Source organism: Pelobates fuscus, chromosome 5 (assembly GCF_036172605.1).
Source record: "Pelobates fuscus isolate aPelFus1 chromosome 5, aPelFus1.pri, whole genome shotgun sequence".
NCBI classification, from domain to species: Eukaryota; Metazoa; Chordata; class Amphibia; order Anura; family Pelobatidae; genus Pelobates; species Pelobates fuscus.
The window spans coordinates 239,358,296-239,374,151 of NC_086321.1; the positions used below are offsets into that span (position 1 = coordinate 239,358,296).

Sequence of the window (15,856 nt, forward strand, 5' to 3'; positions counted from 1 at the left end):
GGAAATTGCCAAACTGCAATTTACCCTTCAGTCCTCACTGAACAGCAATGCATCAGATTCCAGCACATGTAGGCTCCACAAGGATGATTTTCCCTCTGATTTGGATGTATTCCTAAAAATTTTTGAAAAAGTATGGAGGCAGCATCAACTACCCTCAGACCAGTTGGGGAGATATTTAACTCCACAACTGAAAGGGAAAGCCTTGGATGTGTTTGTGTCCCTTCCCCCAGAAACTGATAACGATTATGAGGCAATCAAACCTGCCTTGCAAAAAACTTTTAACCTTACTCCTGAGTCTTATAGAAAAAAAGTTTAGGAATATGCAGCAATGCTCATCATCCAGCTGCATTCTATATGTCACACAATTGGAAACCACGTACCAGCAATGGGTTACTGGAGTACAAGCTACTACCTATGAAGCCCTTAATGACTTATTGGTCCTGGAACAGTTGTTACAGACCCGGAGCCCTAATGTATGAGAGTGGATTTTGGAATGAAAGCCAAAAAAACACGAAGGATGCTGCTTGCTGATGATTACGCAGACACCCATGCATCAACAGCCAGGCATGGAATTATGTGGGCTGCTACTTCAACCTGGAGAGGGGCTACGGTTCAAGCACCACCCGCAAGATCTGAAATGAGAACTTCACCACCGACTGCCAGCGCAGCAGGGGATATGTCGAGTGAGTCACATGCCTGCTGTTTTCAATGCAACCAGATTGGTCATCTGAGCAGGACTTGCCCCACTAGGAATACACCCCCACCAGCTTGTGGAAGTGGGAGCAAACCCACAGGGGCACCATCAGTTTTGCTTGTGGGTGGGTCTGTTGGTAAACAAGAGAATAACCTGCAGAGTGTAATTGTGGGTGACTGAGTGACCATGTGACAGAGATTCTGGAGCGTCATTCACCCTGGTGTGCCCTGAAGTGGTGAAAACAGAGGACATAATCCCTGGAAGAACAATGTCCATCAAAGGAATTGGGGGGGGGGGGTGTGCCCCGCTGTGCCCCTGGCATGTGTGTACCTTGATTGGGATGTGGGCAAAGGTTTGCAGGAAGTGAGGATTTATGAGGATATCCCTGTTAATGTTCTGTTGGGGAATAATTGGGCTGGATGCTCTGTCACTATGCTCCAGAGGACATGGCTTGTGAGCCAGAAGGGCTGACTGCTCCATCTAAGGTATTGTGTGAAACTTTGGGGGACATTGTGAACGGTGATCGCTGGGAGGGAGAGCAGGGTGTGGATAAATATCTACCTGTAACTGAACCAGTGATGTCTACCAAACATGAGAAAGGGGTGAGTGGTGATGTGCCTGTATCAGAATACGTTTTGTTCCATACTGCAAAAAATAATGCACACTGAATTCAATGAAAAAAAATTTCAGCAAAAAAACAATTAATAGGGAGGTGCAGGCTCCACAGTGCTGTACATACTATTACGCAAAGTAGATGGTGGGAACCGCACTCAATCCCAGCGGCCAAGGGTGCTCCGGATCAGGACCAGCAATCCCAGAATTATACACGAAAGAAGAAAGGACCACAGGCACTCCAAATTGAAACCGTATGCAGATTTATTAGGAAAAAATGCAACGCCAAGCAATGTTTCGACCAACAAAGGTCCTTTTCAAGCTTGAAAAAGACCTTTGTTGGTCGAAACGTTGCTTGGCGACGTTTAACCTCAAGGGTTTTTTCAAAATGGAAATGGTTATTCCATTTTGAAAAAACCCTTGAGGTGAAACGCGTTAATGGATTTTATTGTATACTTTTAATAATAAATTACGTTTGGCTTTATCTTTGTGCCATTCATATTTTTATTATATATATTTTTATCACTCCAATTTTATATTATCCTTTCCTGGCATTTTATATATCCTAAGGTGGGGATTATACCACCCACGCCATATCTCAAGTGCAGTGTCATCTGCACTGTATACTGTGAGTATATTTATTTTGTTTTATATATACCACATCTTATCTTCAGAGAGCACTATCTGTTATATATTTTTCTCCCTTCTCCTGAGAATTGGACAGCACCAGTGGATCAGAATTTCCTGATATCCTACTAGCAGGGATTATACTGCAGAACGCCCATTCCACCTGAGCTGGTTATAGCTCATACAAATGTGAGTTTATTACATCTTTATTCTTAATTTTCCACGTACCCCACAATCTGCACCATTGGTCCTTTTCCCTTTTATATTTTACATATCACGGGAGGATCCAAAGCATCATAAGAAGAGAGAACACCAGCGCAACATAGACATTTATCCTCTTTTGATTTTTATACTGTTTTTTATATTGACTTTTATATATATATATATCCTTTTTATATTTTTATTGGGACTTATTTTATTGTATCTCTTGGCGCAGCCTTTTCTCCCCTTTTTTCCTGTATACGGAGGAATGTGTATCACTGAAAGCAGTGGTAACACATCAGCAGTGTGCCAGGGCTGCATCGGTAGAAAATGAGGGGGGATGGTGATGAGAGGGTCGAGCTGATCTACAGGCAGAGAAACTTGTAGACCCTTGAGGCTATGCCAGAGCCAGGGTTGTTTGAGATGCCATGTAAAAACACAAATGGATTACCTCATTGGGAGTTAGGGCAGGATGAGATGGTGTGTTCACCAGGAGTATGTCAGGTGCCCAAACCAGGAGAGTCTGAGGGTATGTGAGATGATGGTCTGGCTGGAAGAGGATATTATGCGAGTGTGTGCAAAATTCTGTACCTGACCAAAGGGTGTCAAAGGTGTCCTATGAAAATGTACAGTAAAAGCCTTCCAGCAAGAGGGGGCTGAAGGAATATATGTGCCTGAAGAAGATGTATTTGATGTGCTGTGTGAAAATGTGAAGGGACAGCATGGCTGTGAGGGAGGGCAGAGTGTGTGTGAGTTTTACTCTGCGACAGACTCAGACAGTTTCCAAAGTTCTGTATGTGTGAGGACCTGCAGTGAAAGTGAGGGGCAGGGACAGACTCATCGCGTGGGTCCAGGGACTATGGCCACATGGAAGCATACTGTTAGGGGAACCAGGAACCTTGTCAGTTTATCACAATCACAACTCACGCATACACCTAAGCCAATTCAGGAGCAGGAGCATGTTTCTAAGCAACTTTCTGATTCTGAACCAAAGGTTCAGAGTCTGATAGTGCAACAAGCCCAGCAGACAGACCCCAAAATGAAAGCGATGATGGGTGTTGATACAGTGCAGGTAATCCTGTGGGTGTTCTCTGTCTGCTCTTTGTGTGTTTACAGGGGAGTGCTGCAGAAATCCATTGTTTTTCCCCTTTGAACTACTACATGACCAGAGATCGATGGTGTGGGTATGGCTGTGGTATGGATTTGCAGAAATTACAGCCATATCAGTATGGCAGAGACTTTACGGTCATAACTGATCACAACCCTCCGCATAGGCTAGACAGAGTGTCAGGAAACAATGGTAAACTGCTTCATCGGAATCTTATCCTCCAACTGTATCATTTCACTGTCCAGCACAAAAAGGGCAGTTTTAATGTGAATACAGAAGGTCTGTCTCGACAGGGGGAACTAGAGGGTTAATGATAGACAGATATATCAGCCTGTGTCTGAATCTTTCTGTCTGCCATCTTAAGGGGGAGGTGTCATGCCAAAGCATAAGTTGGCATTTGATCTATGGAATGAGTTACATATACGGGTATAAAGTCTTGGTGGTGGCAGTAAAGTGTGTACTAGGGTGTTAACGTAGAAGGGATTGCAAGGGTTAATTTAGTGGTTGCTGGGACTAGCAACAGGTAACCAGGGGTCTGGTGTCATGAACCCTTTCACTTCCACACTCTCCCCACTGTCTCGACTGGGCCAATAGCCCATGTTCAGGAAAAAGAAAAAAAGTCACTCGGGAAGTGTTTTAGGGGTCTGGAATATCTATTTAAGGCTCGTGCAACAACCACAGAGGGATTAGCGGAGCAGAAGGTTGCCATCACACACAGGTGGCCTGGCCTGGACACTGCCCAATGATGTTACCCTCTTAAATTACAATTTATTCAAGATTACATTTATTAAAGTTTATAAAAAAAATTGTCTGGTTTAGAGGAGTACAGTACACTAATTGACTGTATTTGGACTCCATATAGCATCAACATCCCGACGTTTTGCCCTTGTCCCACCAATGAGTCTACATTCTACTCTACCCTTATGTAACAGTTTTCCACAAAACCCAGTTAGCATATCTTGGTTTACAATTCTTACATTTATTATAGTTTGGTTAGGGATTATGAGAAAGTGCTCCGTACAGTTTATTAGCAAGGAGCATAGATAATGTCACTCACTGTGGAATGAGATGCCAATCTCTCCTGAAACAGATGCATGTCAAATTATTCTATTCAATTTTTACAATATTTTAGCATTCAAATTTCATAACCGTGCTGCATTGTCTTTTGCTTTTCCTTCACCATTACTGAATTGATTTAAATGTACAACAAAAAAGTAGCAGACCATCAGAACAAAGGTGCCTTATACTTTTTATGCTGATTTGCCCTTAGTCAAAGGCCCTTTTAATCTAATATTGTTACAGTAAAGTGTCCATTTTAATTGAATCTTTAGATTAGAACTAAAACTTACCATGTCACTTGATTTGGAAAAGGTCCACTAAACAGAAAATTGCTCAGGGCCCCTAATTAAACTGCTTATACGTCACCAAAGGTGCTATTATTTATTCTGTATCCATTCAAAGCAATTCTAGAACACGAACAAAGCATGATTTGTAATCATCACTTACTGGAACACATATTAGTTATATTAAAGAAGAGTTGGGTAGGCTGGAGAGAGTGCACAGAGTGTGGAAGGGACAGAATATAGATTACAGAATCATTCTAGCCAATTAAATTAATAAATGTAGTCCTATGTTACGTTACATTTCGATGTACTATTTCTAAGTCATGTCAATTTTAATATACTGGAGGACTGATATAAAAACCAAAAAAAAAACATCTGAACAAATGTGTGAACTTGAACATCCCTCAAATTTTCCAGATGTAAATTTTTAAACAAAAATTTAAAAGCTTCCTCAACCCATCAATACTTAAATGGTGAATACAACCACACTCTGCAATGCTTAGATGCTGAATTTAATAACATGACAGGAGGCTTCGTATTTGCTTAAGTCTCTCTTTACTAGAACTCCACAGCAGCACAGAAAAACAACCAATCAGAAAAAAGTTAGGTACTATAAAACTCCCCTCCCCATGCATCATTTCCTCTTTCTTTGCTGCTCTGCAGACAGTACAGGTCAGAGTACCACTGCCTCCTGCTTATTGTGGGTGGCTTTGGGATTTCATTTGACTTATTTAGGGTTTATATTTGGTATCATATTATATTTGTTATTTATATTTTATGTATTTAGTTATATATTCATTCTATTATAGTATTATTTTATTTATTGCTTATAATTTAGGTATACTGTATTAAGTTTTATTCATTATATTTAGTATATATTATATTTCTTATTTATTTTTATGCATACTGTAGATATACTTTGGTTATGTTTTATAGATTATTTTCTTTTTATATATTTTATATTTATATGGGGTTCAGCCTTTCCTTTATTAGGCTTCCAGTTTGGGGCTTACTATCCTTCTGATTCTTTCCTTCCCCTGTACCCCCGGGGATTTTTTCCCTCCACGTGGTGGTTCTTGGGGATCCCTTTTGTTGCTTTCCCTCCCCCCACCCTCTAACACCATGCGTTCCGCCATGATTGTGCTGGCTGCAGTGTGCGCTCGGGGTGTCAGGAGACTAGCCGTCTGGCTGCCTCCTCTGACTCCCCGAGCTCCTTCATGTGTGTCTCGGCGGCCGGCCCGCTCGAGCACGTGGCTTCCTTTCCGCGATCAGCTCCTTCTAGAGCCGCGGGTGTCCGTCCAGGTAGAGGAGGGTGCTCCTGCTCGCGGCCCCTCCTCCACCCACGGTGGTCGGATCTCGGCTGGCGCTACCATGCGGTCTGCGCCGGCTGATTTCATCTGGAGCTTCCTCTCTGAGAGGACAGCTCATGCGGATCACTGTTTCCTATGGCAGTGTATCTATATCGAGTACAGGGCCTGTGTCCCAGCTTGCTGTGAACGTTAGGCAGATTTTTCTCCTCAGTTTGCTGGTTTGCTGGGTAGATGGCACGGCTTGCTGTGGGTGCTTATGGCAGTTTTCTTCACAGATCACTGTGTCCCCTATATATATATATATATATATATATCAGAGTTGCTGTGTCTATTACTGACTGTGTATATTTCACAGATTCTGTGTCTTTTTCTAACGGTGTATATTTCACGGATTCTGTGTCTTTTGCTGACTGTGTATTACACAGATTCTGTGTCTTTTGCTGACTGTGTATTACACAGATTCTGTGTCTTTTACTGACTGTGTATTACACAGATTCTGTGTCTTTTACTGACTGTGTATTACACAGATTCTGTGCCTTTTGCTGACTGTGTATTACGCAGATTCTGTGTCTTTTACTGACTGTGTATTACACAGATTCTGTGTCTTTTACTGGCTGTGTATTACACAGATTATGTGTCTTTTACTGACTGTGTATTACACAGATTCTGTGTCTTTTACTGGCTGTGTATTACACAGATTCTGTGTCTTTTACTGGCTGTGTATTACACAGATTCTGTGTCTTTTACGGACTGTGTATTACGCAGATTCTGCGTCTTTTACTGGCTGTATATTGCACAGATTCTGTGTCTTTTGCTGACTGTGTATTACACAGTTTATGTGTCTTTTGCTGACAATGTGTACTTCACAGATTCTGTGAGTTTTGCGGTGTATATCACAGATTGCTGGGTGTTTACTGACAGTGTGTATCTAGCTCTAGTCTTGCTAACCGTGTATGTCACGGATTGCTGTGAGTTACAGATATTTATGAACTCTGTTATACAAACTCCGTACAGGGTGTATACGGTGTCAGTTGGCTCTAGGACTCATGTGCCTCTCAGTATATACTTCTTCCGGTCCTGCTATGAGGTCTCAGATGCGACTACTCTGGTATGTATTCTCTGTCCATGGAGACCCTTCTACGCTGATACTATACAATTCTATCAGATTCTCAGGGGAATTCATTGAGTTGGCTATCATTAGCTCTGCAGTGTCCATGGTTACAATACCCTTCAGGGGGCATGATGATGGTAATCTATAATAATGATAAGAATTTTGAACAGATTCTGTGTGAACATGGGCATACCAACTCACAGTTTAAGGTGAGTATTGTTCAGTGGATCTTACACTCATGGACATGATGGTAACTGGAACAATTTCCGCTTATACCCGATACAGCTGGAATACCACTATTTTCCTGCTGGGCATTTAGGGACTGCCAGTCCCGGTTCAGGCTATTCACACGGCATTACGCTGTCTAAAAGGGTTGATTGTCTAAGAGTCCTAGGTCACAAGATGCCCTGAGGATCTACAATTTTTAGGGACCTCTACCCGAACTCAGAGGTCCTCGTTACTCATTCAATACCCACCGTAAAGCGCTACGGAATTGGAAGGCGCTATATAAATACGTGTTAATAATGATATTATGGTAATACACAACCCATTGATTGGCCTGCTATGTCTGTGCCCCATTGATTGGCCTGCTTTGTCTGTGCCCATAAGAACGGCCTGCTATGTCTGTGCCCATAAGAATGGCCTGCTATGTCTGTGCCCATAAGAACGGCCTGCTATGTCTGTGCCCATAAGATTGGCCTGCTATGTCTGTGCCCATAACAATGGCCTGCTATGTCTGTGCCCATAAGAATGGCCTGCTATGCCCGTGCCCATAAGAACGGCCGGCTATGCCTGTGCCCATTAAAACGGCCTGCTATGCCTGTGCCCCATCGATTGGCCTGCTATGTCTGTGCCCATTGAATAGCCTGCTATGTCGGTGCCTACTTAAATGTCCGGCTATGTCTGTGACGATTTGCTTGGCTAACCTTTCTGTGTCCATTTGTTTGGCCTGCTGGGCCTATGCCTTCTGACGGGCCTACACTATTGGTACCGAACCCCTTTTGACCACGGGCCTGGGGTAATAGCACTGAGGAAAACCCAGTGCGCACCAGTGACATGGAGATAGGCAGGTGTCCAGACAAACACCATTGCCATAGTGTTCAGGAGGACACCAGTATACGGCCATCTGAATATGGTGGGAAGGGTGAAGGCCCTAAACCTCAGGCTTGAAGGGCAAAGTTTCTTATGAAGACCCCGGACACATCCACGGTTTACTCCAAACCGGCGACGGCACATCTCAAAGGAAAACTTCGCACAGGCAAGGACCGGTACTCAGACTCCTCCAGAAGAAAGCGGTGTTCTTTCCTTGTCTTTACCAGCTACTCCGTATCTGCCTTCCGGAATCCTTATAGGTTCGGTAGTTGTTTCCTGCGTTAGGTTAGCTCCTGGCCCTGTCCAGTGGGACTTACTTTTCTTACCTTCCGGCCTGCTGCTTGCCTTCTATCCGAGATAGAATAGGTTTATTTTCTCTTATCTATGTTAATTGTTGCTTTTTGTTTTTTCATGACTTCCTTTTCCTTTTCGCTCGGGTCGTCGTGAGGCCTGACTTGGCCTCCTCCGACCTCCCGGGCACTCGTGGATTGTGGAGAACGTCTCCAGCTTTCCTCGGACTACCAACGGTCTACCTGGACCCCGCGTGCGCGCGCACGGGATCCGGATAGTCGGTTGATAGTTTTTCCATCGTTGTTTCCCAGATTGCCCTCAGCCTTATGCTGACATTTATAATTGGTGCGCTCTACAGTTTGGTCTGAATCTCTAGGGACTCTAGTTTGCACCACAGGAGGGTGCAGCCCTCCATCACCTCGGTCCGAGTTTATTTCTTTTCAGGAACAGAGGGCGAACCCTCTCATACAGAACCGGATACTGATTTGTTATTAGAGGGCGCAGCCCTCACTCGTCCTCGACCAGATACTGGGCTGGATACAGAGGACAGGTTGGGTAGACCCATTCTCATAGAGAGAACCGATCACGGATGTAGACTCTGCTGTTGGTTACTAACAGGTGCGGCCCGCTCAGGCTAACAGCCGGGCGCTCTCACGGTATGCGATCACAGTAGTAGAGAGCGCGGCTCTCTCATACACTCGACGCTCTACAGTACCGGCCATTTGTTCATCACACAGGCTTGTGCCTGTGCGAGACATTGATGTCTACATAGAGGGTCGTCCCTCCTGCATTCAATTAGAGCTGACATCCACGCTACTAACTTCGTTCTAGAGGACAGCCTTGTCATGCAAGTATTACATGTTTAGACTAGATCCCTCTATTTTATCTCCGGTGGTGGATCTACTGGATTATTTACACACACTCCTGGAGATGGTACGGCTAACGGAGGGTCCTCCGGTATTATGAGAGTGCAGGTTTTTTGGCATATTCTGCACCATGTAATACAGAGATTGCTTTCTGTTTTGGATATCCAGACCATTACGTACAAACTGCGCAGACAGTTTTCTCCCATGTCAAGATGTCGGGAGATACGGAGACCTTCAGGGAGTAAACGGGCACTGCTTTGCTCGGGTAACAAGATTAAGGAAGGCCTATTATCCGGTCTGAAGGTAAAACCGTACGTAGGGGGTCACAGGATAAGACCGGAAACCCCAGTTGTCTTGACCTCCCCGGTCATTACGATCTTGGGATAAGATGGCAGGACTGCCCCGTCTCCTCAGAGCGCATACCTGGTGAACAGGGTTCGGAGATGGTGGGTCCTCCGTCTATACTCTATTTATCCCTCACGTGAGCCGTTTTGTTTTTTGGATTTGCGCCAACCTACTTTTCAACTACAGTCAAGGAGACCTACGAGACCTTATGGGGATACCTGGTGTACCCCGAATCCTACACAGACATCTTTCACGCTTAGACGAGGTCATATCTGGATGGAAATCTGCACTCCGGTTTGCATCTCCCATCCCTTTGACTATTTCTGGGATTCACTATTCCCAGAATAGTCGACCACCGTTCCTCCTCACGAGTTCAATTCGGAACCCTGAATGGACGTCCTTTTGGAGTCTTTCCCCTACCGCATCTGAGGATTACACAGTCCACTTGGAATATTGGAATCACTTAGGATACGGCTAGTTTGACCACACTCTGGCGTGCATTAGAAATGTATTCTCGGATGAGACATCTCACCAGGTAGGCCAGGAGGGAACAAAAGATCCTACTTGGTTCTATTGCGATTTGGTGGTGGACTTAGGCGCATTCCTTGAGATTGAAGATCTACCTGCAAGGCCGCGTTGCCGGGTGACCCTGGCACGTTCGGGGGAGCAACCTTACACATCAAGAGTTGAGACATGGTGGCAGTGTCTTATCGCGGCCCTAAGTCCGCATAGAACTTTCAAAATTTTTTTCACTGCAGGGAAATGGCTAATAGGGCGGCTTGTCAGCTCATGGACCAGCTGGTAGGCAACAGGTTGCATCCCCACGTACAATGGATCTGTCAACGGACGTTGTTTTTTCAGTTTTTGGGATACTTCTTCAGCTGACGTCTCCATCGATCGGTGTATTGTCATCTATCGCAGTTGGAAAGTCCATTTAGGATTCCTCGGGTAGCTCCGAGAATAGGTACCAGCGAAACAAACAGCGTTGGATTTGTTGTCTGAGCGTTGAAACAGCAAATACGAAGCCTCCTGTCATGTTATAAAATTGTAGATTATGCTAGCTTTAGTGTACCTATAATCTTAATTTTATTAATGACAGGAGGCGAGTATTTCCCACCCATTCTTTTCCCACCCTTGTTTTATGTTAAAAAAATTGGATTAATCAGGTACGTATGCAACTCTGTTGTCTCTGCTACCTGTCACCTGTTCTTATATCTATGTTTATTTTCATAAGTAGGGTTGGGATATCTTCGTTTTAAGGTAATTTTGGTTGTTACATTGGGTGCACGCATGTTTATTCAGAATACTTTTTCATTGGATAATCAACCTGTTTGGTTCTGTTTTTTTCTCTCGTTTCAGTTTACAGTCCATCAACACTATCTGGTTTGGCAGTTCTTCTCGGATGGTGGACATCGTTGTATTCATCGTATCTAGGACTTTGTTTCTCCCCATTATGTTTTCTGCTTTTTGTTCTGTTTTTGTCGCAGCTTGAAAGAGGAAATGATGCATGAGGAGGGGAGTTTTATAGTACCTAACTTTTTTCTGATTGGTTGTTTTTCTGTGCTGCTGTGGAGTTCTAGTAAAGAGAGACTTAAGCAAATACTCGCCTCCTGTCATTAATAAAATTAAGATTATAGGTACACTAAAGCTAGCATAATCTACAATTTTAGTGGGCGTACCAAGCACCAGCAGAGTACCTTCATGCATCATTAATAAAGCGATGAAGTTAATTTCAGGCCTTAACTTCAGAGCCAGGATTACAAATTTGGTCAATTAAAATTTTGTAGTTTTCGGTCATTCTTACATCATCATAGCACGTCTGGCTTTAAAGCATAATTCTAAAATTAATATATTTGATGCTGCACAACACTGACTGTGTATTGCACAACCAGAATTTGACACAACAGGTAGGTATATAATCTGCCTCATCTTGATTGGCATCTTAATAATCACCTAACTGTGCATACTCTAATTGTCAGCAATATAATATCTAAAGAGACAAAGGATCTATTTTGCTTCATTCACAGAAACCTGTACGTCCCATTCCTGACAATACAATAAATTATTAATATGTTAAGTTATGCATCCTCTGGTCCAGAATGTTGACAAAAACAAAAAAAAAACACTAATATGTTGTAATATTTTTAATGCATACTGTTCCTGCTCTTTGATGTTTACAACATATCTCGCATTTAACACATTTAACGTAATATACAAAAATTTAAATGAAAAACACCATGAGACATTGTTTTTATATCAGATTTTACTAATTGTTTTTAAAGTATTTTCATTCAAGTCAGAGTAGTCATAAATTATTCTCTTTCATGAAACAAAATATATATCCACATTATTTTTTTATTATGGTCGGTTTTCTAAGTATAGAACATGTGTATATTTTTATATATATTTATAATTTTATAGTACAATCACCATAGAAAATAATTGCTACATGAAACAACAGATTGGATCACAGAGGATAACAGTAATTGGAATTTAAATTCATCTGACTGAGCATCTCTGTTCGGTCAACACATCTCTCACTAGACACCAGCAGCTGAAACCCCAATACATTGCACAGCCATCACTCAATGGATCATTACGGAGTTAATGCTGGTGTATCAGTTAGACTGCTGAGAGCTGCATGAATCCTGAAGTGCAATCTTGACTCCATTGAATATTCTTTGTAGTTGAATCTGTAAAAGCAGAATAAATGGTTATCATACAAATACATTTTTTTTTTTATATATCTTTTTAATACTTTCCAACTGAAAAGCTGCCGGAGTAGAAAAAAAAAAAAAAAAACAGTAGATATTCAGCATCTCAAATAATGATTATTGTGCATCACAGACAAAAAAAAAAATATTTACAAAAATAATAATCACATCTAAGCAAATAAGTAAGGATCTCATCAGCAGACAGACAATAGTTCAACTGAGAAGCACAAAACAATACTACTATTCAGAGGTTAAGCCTAATGCTTACTGATAAATAAATGAATTATTATTTTGATTATCCCACTCGAGATCCATTGAGACATAACATAGCTTCTTTTAATCAATTCCTAAGAAATTCAGTGTGGATTTCAATGTCAGCCAAGCATTGAACGGAGTCAGGTTCAAATTAGCTAAAAATAATTTTGTGTTAATACATAATTACAAAAACTATCAGCAGAAGTTAGAATTATTTCAAGACACAGACTGACATCTGACTGTGTGAATGTATCTTTTATGGGGGTGGGGGGGGGAGTACATTTTTGGAACATAAGCATATAGCAATACAAATAACAACAGATTCAGACTCAGCAGGAATCATCAAAGAGTATTTCCAGTCTTCATAAATTGTAGCTGGATTATTCCATGTCCCAAGTTGTATCGGTCATATTTAAATTACCAAGGAGGAGTTGATGGTGGTAAACCTTTTAGACTGTTGAGCGCTGCATGAATCCTAAAATGCAGTCTGGATTCCAGTGAATAGTCTTTGTAGTTTTGTCTGTAATGATAGGGCACTTGTTAGCTACACAGTCTTCCATCATATACTTGTATAATCAACCTTCATAAAGCCTAGACGAGCTAGGCTTGAAAACACAAAGAGTATGGATACCATTAGAAAACACAAGGTCCAAGAGAGTGTAGCAGTAGAAGACTTATAGATATTCTTTCAAATGATTTTCCAAAACTATGACTGGATTTTAGTAATAGAACATGACAGTAGCATAACCCCAGGCTATGAATACACAAATGAAAAGGAATTGTGTGCTCAACAGACAAGATAGACAAGACAAAAAAATACAACCCGGAAAAAGGTTATAGCTTAGAAACGACATACGTTCTAAGCAAGAGAGGAGAAAGCATGCAAAATACAAAACAATAAAGTACGACAATATATACAGAAGGTTAAAATATATCCCTACCACCACAAATTAAGGATGGAAGACAACAGGTTCCTTATATCTAACAGACACCAGTAAGAGAATAAACTAAGGGCACTGCAAGTACTGGTGGATACTTCAATAACCAGAAGGTCAAGGTCAAATCTTCAAATAGTTAACAGAATGTTAGACAATAAAACAAAACACAAAATGAGATTGCACTCTCCATAATATATTCCCCAAATAGTCAAATATTGGAGGTTTCTCAGCTATTTAAAAAAACAAAACACCTTTGTTCAATGAGAAACAGATGCCATCCACGATACTTATACTTGCCATGAGCCCTTACTGAATGTATTCACGACCAGTATCATCCACACTAGTGTAACTACAGAGAGCACAATAGGTACATCTGTGGCCATGCTCCAAATGCAAAAGAGTCTAGAGCCTATATACTTTCTGAAGTGCTTTAATTTGGTCTACTCCAACAGTGGATAGAGACGGTTCACCATTTGTTTCTCCCTTGCCTCCGCTGTTGTAATGAATGAAGCACACTCAAGGTTCAAAGGAGAAATGTCTCCTTGCTTTCCTAAACTAAGCAACTTGGGTTTATGGCACGCAGTCAGACACCTTCGCACAGGTCAAGAATTGTGTGAGAATACTTCTAGCTGTAATAATATATTTTAAACAATCATGCTACAACCTTTCAAACTGGCTTTTAAATACGATTATATGTTACAGTGTCATGTGCATTATTAAGCAACAATGGAATGCCTTCCTTTTATTAGTGGGCATACCTGGGATAGATTATAAACCAAAGGGATTGTTCTGCATGTAAAATATAAAACAAAGTTCTCTAGCGGTTTCCTTATAGTCTAGATAAGTAAATAAAAAAGTCATTTTTCGGCTTCCTCATTGTCTAGAGGGAAGTAAAGGGATAGTTTTAGGTCTCTAAGAATCAAAGATATTCTTCAAAAACGAATTAGTCCATCAACATATGTCCCAAACAGGCTTAGAAGATTTTGTAGAAGAATAAGGAAAGAACAGATCTCTTAAAAATAGTGTAGCAGAGGTAATAAAAGTAGCTTATTTAAAAAAAAAAAATATGTAAGAAGAAAATGTTGTCCAACATTAAACTGTTTGAGATTCACTGTTTTCTGCATGGTGTGGATCTCCGTTCTCCCTTCATTATAGAGATAGAGAAGACTTGAACATGTATCCCACAGGCGTTTTTGATAGACCAGAATTAATCTGTGCATGTTAATGGAAGTAGAAATAAGTAGAGAAAGGATAGGTTGCAGAAGATTAATACTTGCAAAGATAAAATGAAGATATTCACTACGAGACTTCAAAATATTAGAGATGTCCATGACAACAGCCGAACAAAGAAAGAAGAAGGAATGTTTTTTTCTGAGGATCAGCACAGAAGAATAGATAACAGAAATCTTATATTTAACCATATTCTGGAGGCAGTTAATAGTTAGTTATCTCAAACTTGGGCCTCCCAAATGTGGACTGTCTACAACTCTCAGAAGTCTTTGAATGCATTAAATGGACAGATAATCATGAGAGTTTAGTTAGGCAACATCTGGGGGTTGGAGTTTGAGATGCCTGGTTTAGAGCCAAATGTAGCTATGTCCAGAGGCCAGAATGCAAACAGCTCAAACAATGCTAAAGAAAGCTCTCTGGATTCTGCCTGTTGGTACCAAGTCACCCATGTGCACTCTTGTGATATGAATTTTACTTGGACTCCAACACAAGTAAAGTATTATATTTCCAAGACAGGTGTTCTGTATTTTTTGCCCAGTAGAAACAAAATGCATCTGATGCAATCCAATATTACAGAATACCTTCATATAAAAGTGCCTCTATTTTCACTTATTTTTTCATGTATTCATCTATAGATGTGCCAGGGAAATGTGGCAGAGAGGGTCAGATTTAGCAAGTCAAAATTTCTCTTATAGGACACAGCACTTGGTAAGCAACATTTGTTTTCATTACAATTACTTTTATTTAGTTAGCACTTTGCTCCAGAAGAACACTTGTTTTGACTTGATACAAATGGGTTACACAGTTCATCCAAAGCCTTGCATTTAAAGTACATATTTGTATAAACTTTTTACCAACTTTAACGGAGATTAATGGATTATGTAGGAAGTCATTAAGCACGGAGGACACATCCCAAAAGCAATTAGCAGAAAAAGAAACAATGATCTAGAGAAACAGAAGATCGAGTACTAGATCTTTAGATGTCAGTGCTTCTATCACTGTAAATCTCACAAGCTAGCATGTAAAATAAAAACTGGAACAGAAAGGGCCACATTGCAATTGTATAATTGAAGACATAGATCTCAAATACCCATTGCCACTCTTAGGGTAAGCATGGCT

At 41.2% G+C, this 15,856-nt stretch overlaps 1 protein-coding gene across 3 annotated transcripts in view; it reads right to left on the reverse strand.

Annotated features, from left to right (window-relative positions):
• Window positions 1–11,729: 11,729 nt before the first annotated feature.
• Window positions 11,730–15,856, reverse strand: part of TTC39B (tetratricopeptide repeat domain 39B) — a 175,413-nt gene continuing 171,286 nt past the window's right edge. For 2 of the 3 annotated variants that reach the window (XM_063455158.1, XM_063455160.1), the window contains 2 exons: window positions 12,991–13,089; window positions 12,206–12,293 (listed from right to left, as the gene is read on the reverse strand). In XM_063455158.1, coding sequence (XP_063311228.1) covers window position 12,293; window positions 12,991–13,089 — 100 coding nt within the window. In that variant the 3' untranslated portion in view covers window positions 12,206–12,292. Of the gene's footprint in view, window positions 12,294–12,990; window positions 13,090–15,856 lie in introns of all 3 variants that reach the window. The other variant, XM_063455159.1, reaches the window with a different exon arrangement.